The 10,539-nt window shown below is 30.3% G+C and overlaps 1 protein-coding gene across 1 annotated transcript; it reads right to left on the bottom strand.

Annotated features, from left to right (window-relative positions):
* On the bottom strand, nucleotides 1–6,232 carry LOC123225098 (translation initiation factor IF-2-like). Its single transcript, XM_044648960.1, has 7 exons — nucleotides 6,052–6,232; nucleotides 5,846–5,912; nucleotides 3,714–3,783; nucleotides 2,919–3,255; nucleotides 1,380–2,417; nucleotides 1,009–1,158; nucleotides 1–894 (listed from the first exon to the last, which is right to left on the bottom strand). Exons 1-7 carry the CDS (start codon nucleotides 6,076–6,078, stop codon nucleotides 460–462), a joined length of 2,124 nt encoding a protein of 707 aa, XP_044504895.1. The 5' UTR covers nucleotides 6,079–6,232; the 3' UTR covers nucleotides 1–459.
* Nucleotides 6,233–10,539: the final 4,307 nt, after the last annotated feature.

Below are 10,539 nucleotides of genomic sequence, written 5' to 3'. Positions count from 1 at the left end.
TAAGTCGATCAAGCATTTAAATATCTGCCTTCATTCAAAACCATGTCAAAAGGTACCCCATCTTACAAATAAGGCATATCCTGTCTCAGCAAAATTTTTGAAATAACAACTTATTTCCTTGTCTTCCTACTACTTTATCACTACTTTGATTTCACAACATTTAAGAAGTTGATCAATAGTACAACAAAAGTGAAATTGAGTGTCAAAATAAATAGTCAGTATTACCTCCCAAAATCGCTCTGTGCATATGAATTTGGCTCCTGTTGAGTATATAGGATAAGACTAGCAGGAATGTCCGTTCGAAAGACAAAATTTGTGGGATGAGACCTGCAGACTGTACCAAGTCTAGGTGTTGACCAATTAGTGACATGAAATTTTCTTATACCTAATAAAATAGGACAAATAATAGTTAAACAACAAATAAATGTTTTCTATATGATATCACTAACAAAAATATTTTCAGCACTCGATTCGAACAGCGCCACTCTCTGATGAAATGAATTTGGGTTTTCTAAGAACTTGTTCCATGCACTGAATGATGTCTCCAACCTGGAAATCATTCCAATCACGGATTACAAGTCCACACTCGTTACCCTTCCCCACTGTCTCCACATCCTGCTTCTCGCGCTTGAGGGATATACAACATCCTTCAAACACAACTTCCCCACTTCTCAGAAGCCTCGTTGTTGACAATTTGTTGACATAGCCATCAATAACCCGGCAACCGGCGATTTTCACATCATCACCCTTTCCCTTGCTCCTTCCTTTAAGCTCAAAGATATTCAATACCTCAGCCTCCCCAGCAACCTGGGTCTCAAAAGTCCCAGGGGCCTTGTCTACTATCAAATTGCCAATGTCCTCCAAAAGGTGATAAATCACTCGGTGCATCATTATCTACATCCAATAAAAAACAAATACACTTCTAAATAACTTCCTTAAATTTTCTAGTTTATGCTCCTCGTATCAGAAGAATGAGAGAGTTCAAACTTAGCAACAGAAATTAAATACCTTTATACCAGCTCGAGTTGCTTCCATACTGACAGAAGCAGGCGGACTCTTTACATTGAATCCAACTATGCATGCACCACAGGCTAGTGCTAAGTCAACATCAGACTGAGAAATAGGCCCAACACCAACATGGACCACATTCACGAAAACCTGGAAGTGAATTTAAAGAATAAGAAAATAGTATGCATAGAATGCCAAAGAGTATTCTGATGTTCAGAGTATTCCTGGAGGCCCAGAATCAAGAGTAATGCCAATTGATTAACTCAACAGAGATCACCAATAAAAACAACAGAATAACAACTAATATTTTACAAAAAAGTGAAAAATTTAAAAACATTAAGTCATGTCTATGAAACAATATTTTGTCATACCTGAGGACTATTTAAAGTTTTCAAAGCATCGGTGACAGCTTGAACAGTTCCCTGTACATCCGCTTTCACAATTACTGGTAATTCAGCCCTCTTTGGTGCCTCTTCCAAAGGTTCCAAAACTTCAATCTTCTCCTCGTTAATCTTCTTAAGCCTATCTTTCGTAAATTTCCTTTTCCTCCCCGAACTGAGCATTCTAGCTCTCTCCTCAGAATCCACAACAATTATATCATCACCAGCCATTGGAAGCCCCTTTAGACCTTCGATCTCGACTGGCATTGCTGGTCTCGCTTGTTCTGCCATTTTCCCTACCATATCCCTAATTGCTCTTATTCTGCCCCATTCACAACCTACAACCACATGCTGCCCACAAACCAAAGTCCCCGCCTTTACTATTGCAGTAGTCAATGGACCCCGTCCCTTGTCAAGTCTCGCTTCTACTACATAAGCTTGAGCAGGCCCATCAATTCGAGCTTTTAGATTCATCATTTCAGCCTGAAGAAGCAAAGCCACCTCCAGATCATCCAATCCAGTTTTCTTTATGGCTGAAATTTCAACCACCTGAACCTTCCCACCTAATTCCTCCAGCTCCAACCCCTCTGCACCCAGCTGAGTCTTCACCCTCTCTGGGTCAGCAGCTGGTTTATCACATTTATTGATTGCAACCACAATTGGTACATTAGCTGCTTTTGCATGGGCCATGGCCTCAAGAGTTTGTGGCATCACTCCATCATCGGCAGCTACAACTAGCACAACTATATCTGTGACTGCTGCACCTCTTGCTCGCATCGCACTAAACGCAGCATGACCAGGGGTGTCAAGGAATGTGATAGATGCTCCAGAAGGCATGCCAACAACAAAAGCACCCAGATGCTGAGTTATGCCTCCAGCTTCCTTGGCTGCCACTGATGTTTGACGTAGAGCATCTAAAAGGGAAGTTTTACCATGGTCAACATGACCCATGACTGTTACAACTGGAGGCCGTGGTTGAATATCTGTGCCTTCATTAGAGTGTATCCTTCTCACACTTAAGCCAACTTCCTGCAAAATTGCTCACATTAAGGTTTCTCCATTCAATTTGATTTTATCCTCGAAGATCTACAAGGTTCATCCTATAAAATACATCAAATAATTCTAAAGACATCATCACACAAAATATATATTGAAAGTATATACTGCTGGCGATATTTGGAGAAAACCATATATAAATTTTGGCAGGTACTAAGTATCAAGTATGGGTAAACATACTGTAACTTACTTTTTTACTTGATTTATTAAAACTATTTCTTAACCATAAATTAATTGCAATCCCATGGTATTAAGAGGAAAGTTAAAAAGTCTTGTTTTTAGTGCTTATTCAGCAACTCTCAACAGCAGTGATTGAAATAAATTAATGGCTTGCAAATTAAGTGAAACATTTAAGTAAAATATCCTACTACAGAAAGTATCTTTCAATCAATAAATTCCAAATGATTGTCATTCTGATACTTATGTAGTATGAAAAGAATTATGCAATTATTCACATGCAGGAAGAGAGAATACCATAGCAACCAGCTCTGCAACATCTATGCTTAGAGGTTCGAACTCCGAGGCAACCTTTTCCCCCACATTTATAAGAATATCCTGCAGGGTGGCAATTGACTCACCAGTCTGCTTCGCAAGCTCAATAACTGTCATGCCTTCAAATATATCAATTGATTTATCTTGCAAAATTTTTGCAGGTTTTTTCAGTTTAGGAGGCACATATGCAGCTTCAACAGGTGGATTCCCCTTTTCCCTTTTCTTGAACTTTCCTTTGTTCTCTCTCTTGAATGTCTTTAAATCAAATGAATCTTCAGTTCTTCTCCTAGCCAACTGTTCTGGGGTTGCATGAAAGCACCTAAATAAGATCATTAAGTAATTATATGACCCTAACGTAGAGGTAAAATAACTTCAGGCATTCTAAAGCAATAAATCAGACTAAAATGTTCTCAAATTCAATGCACAAAAATCCTTACCATCAAAGGATGATAATACTGAAATTCTAAATCAACAAATTATCTACCAAAGAATGATAAATTGTCAGGAGCCCCGGCACAAGGCTTTCAACTGAAATTAGGTGACTTTGCCAGTGTTTCTTTTATAATTAAGGAAAAATCAGATTGCAAAAGTTCACTAACTAAAACCATATCCTATGTACAAATGGAATCAGCTCAACTTAGCGAACCTTCTTCATAAAACACCAATAAAATTACAATTTATGTTTTTCAGAAGACATCCTAAGGGATTTGATATAGAAATTGTAGATAGGTGTAGCCTTCCTCAAAAAAGAAATCAAAAGAAGATATATCACTTTACCGCATCAGGGGTTCTTTCTTCAATACTTCACCATAGCAAGACCTTTGTAAAGATGAGCTGAATGAGAAATCTGGTAAACAATATTTCAGAAATTAGTGTACAAAATTCTAGAACCAAATTTCTCATCAGATGTGCAAACACGCATCAATATTTAAATTTTCCCAATTATAAAAATTACTGTATATAATACAAACAAACTACCATTGGGAAATAAATTTCACACTTCAAGCCAAGCTATATGAGGATAAACCATTCCAAAAAGAATTACTGGTATGTATCCAGAATCAAATGCCCAGTCATCCCCCTCAAAAAACAGGAATGATTACAGCTATTCAGGATATAATAAGAGCAATAATAAACTACTTGGTTTTGGCTACAATATAAGCATGACAAAAAGGTTACTCACAAGGCGTACAAATTCTTGTAATTTGAATGAAGTTGCAATTACACCAGATAAATAAATAAATAAGTAGTAATGGTTAGTTTTCAAACATTTAAGGCTCTTGTTTGTTAGTATACAATCAAGAGCACAGCCCATATTTTTTAGTGGGGGCAACATAGATAACTATTTATAAGAAAATTCATTAACAATAATAGGGGTATAGTAGCATAAAGCAATGCATCAAAATAATAGGGCTACACTAACCTAACTTAAATTGTGATAGTTAAAAATTTATAACCATCTGATGACAATGATACAGAGTTACAATTAAGTTACAATAAGGATTTGTTCCCAAATTTTTCAGAAGGACTAGATCTAAAATACAGTATAACAATAATAAGGAACTTATGAATGCTTTGACAATATCCCTCCAGATTAGAGTCAAAAGATGTGTCTCTGCCATGTAAGACTTGGGTAATTTAGCTATAATAAGCTAAATGTGATGATGAGCATTTTTCACAACTCTAGAAATCAACCGGGCAACGAAAGTCCAATCCCAAGATACTTGAATGGCATGGATATTGGAAAAAGAGATAAAGCTAGTGGAGGAGATACTCAGTGTTGAGGGGAGGGGCGTGTTAAATATTGCAATCATGCCTCTCTCTCATTCACTAGAAATTTTACATAAACTTTGACCACAAGGGAGAGATATTAATCTAGAATAAATTTTTACACCATCTAGATTTTTTTTTAAACATGATTTAAGGTTAGCCACGGTTAGAACCCACAAACATTTTATAGAAGAAAAATCTAAGGAAACTTGCAAATATACTTAGGAAATTTACAAAGGGCAATCCATGTCTTGTAATGAGTGTGAAGCCATGTAAGATAATGAGGTTAGAAAGATTACTTGGTGGTGAAGTGAATAAGTAGAGTGAAGAAAGTCTTCAAAGTGTCTTGTGTAAATCTAGTGTTTTGCCTAAGAGTCTAAAGAATGAAGTGAGTACATTATGTCTTATGTCATGTAAGTGACTAATGACATTCAAAGGGAGTGGTGAGGTGGAAGTGAAAAATACTTAAGAGCGTCTTTTGATGTCTTTGACTTGTGCATAAGTAAATCAAGATAAAGCGGCTGAAAGTGCATATATTTAAATTAAAGAGTTAGGTGAATAAATAAAAGTTTTATCTTTAAATTAAACAGAGGATACAAAAGAGAGAGAATGAGGCAAGAAAAGGAGAAAATTTTCTAGATAGATAAAGAATTACTAGTTATCCCAATATGTAGTAAAAATTTTGTATGACTTAAAAAGTTACTAAATTATAAAACACAATGAATTTACATAACCTCTTCCAGAAGTAATCCTGATAAATAGTTTGCCTCTTATTCACACTCCCTTTCTCTTAACAAATATAGAAGCTTTTTGTGGTACTCTCTAATTGATCCCTTACCATCTACCCTCAGCACATATCCGTTCTTCACATCAACCAAAGCTCATTGCCTCAGTCATTCTTCGTTTTTCAAATTGCAACTCTTTCCTCTCTCTCTTAACCTCTATTTGAAACATTTTTTGCAAGTTCTTGGCTGTCAATCAATGTTTTCATGACTGAAACTGTTATCTTCATATTAGTCTAAAATTTCAGATTCTTTTCTATGGATATAACCGCAAACAAATTTTTAAATTGTTATGTTAATTATTATCTGAAAGAATTGGCCAACATATTCAATGAAAAACAGTAAAATAGATTTTACCTGATATGAATATAGCTGAAGTAGAAACTGACCTCGCCAAAGCTCTATATCGATTAGCATGAATACTCTACAAAAACAAGTTCCACATATTTATACACAGATTGATTATCAATATCATAAAAAATATGAATCTCATTAAACACAGAAACCTAAAATAATCAACTTTATAATAAGGAAGCGCATTAATAATTTTTTTTTTTTAAAACCTTTTTGAGAAGCTCTCTCCAAGCCATGTGTGAATAACTTAGCGGTTTTTGGAGTTTATGACTTTGACTGAGCAGTTTTTGGCGTCCTGTTTCGGTGAATTCTTTCAATTTAGAGTGGAGAAGAGGAGGAAGAAGAGGAAGAAGGGGATTATGGGCTTTGCGTACAAAAATATCATATGTTTACGATTAATTTATATGAATAATTTGATTTTAGATTTTAATTATATTTTTATATAGTTTAAATCATAAACCAAAACTAGTGTTTAATGATTTTTTACATTTCTAATTATATTTTTTAATATATTTAATAAAATTATACATATTTAATTTAAATATATAAATTAATATATACTTAATATATCATTAAATAATTTTAAATTAAATATATAATAATATTAAATATATAATAATATTTAATCAATAATTTTAAATTAAATATATAATAATATTAAATATATAATAATATTTAATCACATAATATACAAATATATATTAATTTATATACTTAAAATTACACTTAAAATAGCCTTAACATATTTTAAAATTTCTAGTGTAGCCCACTAGATCAAACACAAAAAGCAGCCCCTCCTTTTTTCATTTTCGTACTAAATGAAAGATGCCACCATGGCTAGCATGTCATATTCTTTGCCGTACAATAACTTTAGTCAAGACTTCATAGTGATTGGGAATTATGTAATCCAATAATATGTGATTGCTTTGATATCAAAGAGTTAATAAAATTGATAAAGTATTAAAATTTTTAAGATAAAAATTTAAGTTTAAATTTTTATTATATTTATAAAACTTTAATTTATTTAAAGTAACGATATGAGCAAACCCTGGTTATCTTTTAAAAAATAAATATATTTTTTTGTAACTTCGTTGAGTTTTATATATTAAAAATTCTTTTTCTTCCTTTTATGAATAAGCTTTGTGTGTTTGTATGTATTGATTAGTGGTTTGTGTGAGTGCTTATATTGAATTGAGAATGTGTGCATCACCATCTGATTTTTAGGGTTTTGGCAAATGGGTTAATTTCTTAATTAATTTACTAGTTTATTTTGTCCTAATGAGTTTTTGTTGGTCCTCAGACCCAATTTAATCAATTATTTGATTCTAATTTATTCTAACACAAAATTATTGATAAATTTCATATAAATCATAAAAAAATTCAAGGTATTTCACATAAATATGAGTAATTGTCAAAATCTTAATTTGAAACTTGTAAAATTTATATAAAAATGGTTAGATCTTGACATTATAAATAATAAAGCATAACACAAAACGATATACTAACCTTTTTTTTTCTATTTTAATTATGAAAAAATAATTGAAATTACCAAAATTCTTGTTGGAAATGGGTATGTGGGATTTTCTTTCACAATGCAGGCTTTGCATAATGTGTTCCCAATTGTTTGAAACGAATTTAATGTCATTTTAGTTAATTATCCAGTTTTTAAGCAGACAAATATTGTCAAATGAGCAATATTATGTGTACCCATTTTGGATACACAAATGTGTCATCATATGATTGGTTATTGTTTTATTCTTAATTCAAAATCATTCAATCACATGATAACACATATAAATGTGTATATATTTGTGTACCTAAAGTAGGTGCACATAATTTTATTGTTGTCAAATTGACATTTATCTGACATGATTAACTGTCTCTTCAGACTAATTTACAAATTCAACCTTGAAGGTGGACATGATTTTATTGGGCTTCATAAGGCCAATTGGCCCATTCAAATTTATCAGCAAATACTCCCATTACTCAAAAACTTGTAGCCCTTGAAGCCCAATCCTAGAAATGCATCTGGCTTGGGCTCTTTTACTTCAATTGGGTAAGCTGGATATTTGTTTGGGATGTGTTTTTCAATTGAGTCCGGTCTCAATTTGTCGATTTCAAATTGAATCTTTCAAGTTTAAATCAATGTAGAGTTGATTCTTATCCAAATTCGACTCAGGTCAAATCTAACTTCACTGCTATTTAAGTTTCATCTCCTTTCAAAAACAAAAGCTTCATTTCCTCCGTAATTTTCATATACTAACTATTAAATAAGGGATTGTTTTAAAAAAAAAAAAAAAGTTGCTTGTGAAATTCATCTTTAACAGATGAAAAAATAGGCTTATACCCATTTTAACATTCTAAAGTTGAATTACTACATAAGAAAAATGGAGAAAGCACTCCAACGATGGAGGAGACTTCATAATATGTCCGATATGTATAGAAATATAATAAATATTTTAATTAAAAAAAAAAAAAAGAAGAAGGGTCAAAAGTTTGAAGAATAAAAAAAATAGTATTTTTATTGACTTGATCAAGACTTGAGGAAGTAGTTGGTGAAAGCAAGTAATTTTATATGTAGTTATTTTGAGTACATAAATAGATACACATTTGATATATGTTATTATATAATTAAGTGTTATTTACAGTTTATCATTTGATGAACACATCAAATATATATTTATTTATATGTTCGAGTAAAAATAACTTTATTATACTAAGAAACGGTTAAGACTATCGCAAAGTAGAGAGACATGTCTCTTAACTTGTCTCTAGAAAATTGTTAAATTTCAATAATATGATAAATGATTTGAAAGTATAACATTATTAGGATATCTTAACATGTGTTATATATTGGAAAACCAAAGAAAAATACTAAGACATGAAAAAAAATTATCATTGTATTTATAAGTTATATCAAATTTAACATTTTTTTTTTAATTTTCTTTTGCAAATATTTGGTATAAATATTTTCATAGATAACATAGAAAAAATAAAATGATTTTTTATTTGTAAATTTATAATGTAAAATGTGAACTTTTATCATTTGTGCTTGTAATGGTGGTCCAACAACAACCCCAATATAATTTTATAATTTGATTAGAAGAAATGACATAGAAAGAGAACATCAATAAAGTATAATGTTATTCTATTGTTTTTTATTTATTTAATTTATTATTTTGATTATATATAAAATAATTTGAATATATAATGTGATTCTATTTATTTATATTATTATTCTTTTAATATGAATGATGCTTCGACTACCCATTCAAATAAATGAAACAATCCTATTAGTTTGATGATAATTTAATTCTAATTTAAAATAATATAAATTATCTTAAAATTAACTTTTAAGTGGTGTTTGATTTGTATTAATAAAATATTGTATTGATAATTTATTTTTATTATTAATATTACTTTATTTGGTTATCAGATAATAACAAATTTTAATAATTTTTTATTACCAATAGTGATATAATAAATAATATAAATAATCTTATTATCATCTTCATCATAATTTTGATTTTCTTACAATTTTATCTTTATTGTCAATTAATATAACAAACAATATAAAAAATATTTTAGAATAATTTTATTTAAATAAAATAATGTCTTAATATTTTTTATTACTTCAAATCAACCACAATAATTATTTATACCTATTAAATTTTATTAAATATAATAATAAAAATTTATATATAAAAATTTTTAAAGTAATATATTTTTATGGCAACCTTTTATTTTTTTATAAAATATTAACAAAACCAAATGCATTTTCTCCAATTTTATTTGTATTATATATTTTGGAAATCATTATAAATTATTTATTTTAATTGAATTTTTACCTTCATAATAAGGCATTCTTTTAATAGTTTATGAAGACATTGGACCAACCAAATCCTCAACGTTACCAAACACTGGTGTCCGAATGTCAAACTCTGAACATTAAATCGGATTTATTAATAAGAAATAATAATATTTTATCATATATTATTTTCCATTTATCTTAATCTGATAACATATTATTTAGTAGATTGTCTTAGGTGTATTTTTGTGAATATAACTTAGAGAGAGAGAGAGAGAAGCCAACGACCCTTTTTTTTTTCCAATTTCTTTATAAAAAAATTCTTAAATAATAGACTATCCTTATACTTTTTACTCAAGGTTTATATATGTCTTTATTAGATAAATAAATTTAAAATATAATCACACTTATATTTGTTAGACAAATAAACTTTAGACACAATAATCAGATCTATAATTATAATATCAGATAAATCAAATTTTTACAAAAATAACAGAGATTCAAACCAAAATTTTCACCTTTAAAATTTTAATACTATATTAATTATGCTAATTTTTTAGATTATATCTTTAATATATTGCTTTTTACAAAGTTTCAGAAAATGCTCTACCACCCCTGTCAACTTTTATTGGTAAAATTTATTAATTTACGTGATATAATGATGGTAAGGATGTAATTTTTGTTGACTTTATAGTATTTATTAAAAAGGAATGACAATTTCCTTCCAAATTTTATTATATTTACGATTTTGTTATAAACAGCCTAACAGATATTGTCCGCTTTGGGCTTCAAGTCTGCACTGTTTTATTCCTAAAACGCGTCTCTTGGGTAAAGAGCTTCTGACCCATGTTTATATACAAGCTCAGTAGACTGCACGGGAGTGATGTGG

Source organism: Mangifera indica, chromosome 9 (assembly GCF_011075055.1).
Source record: "Mangifera indica cultivar Alphonso chromosome 9, CATAS_Mindica_2.1, whole genome shotgun sequence".
NCBI classification, from domain to species: Eukaryota; Viridiplantae; Streptophyta; class Magnoliopsida; order Sapindales; family Anacardiaceae; genus Mangifera; species Mangifera indica.
Note: the sequence above shows the minus strand (reverse complement) of the source record. Positions and strands in the feature narration are given on the sequence as shown.

Coding starts and splice junctions, on each gene's coding strand:
- LOC123225098 (XM_044648960.1), bottom strand. CDS start 6,078: ATGGCTTGGAGAGAGCTTCTCAAAAAG. Junction 5,913..6,051: donor GGAGAGAGCTTCTCAAAAAG/GTTTTAAAAAAA, acceptor TTGTTTTTGTAG/AGTATTCATGCTAATCGATA. Junction 3,784..5,845: donor TTCAGCTATATTCATATCAG/GTAAAATCTATT, acceptor ATTGTTTACCAG/ATTTCTCATTCAGCTCATCT.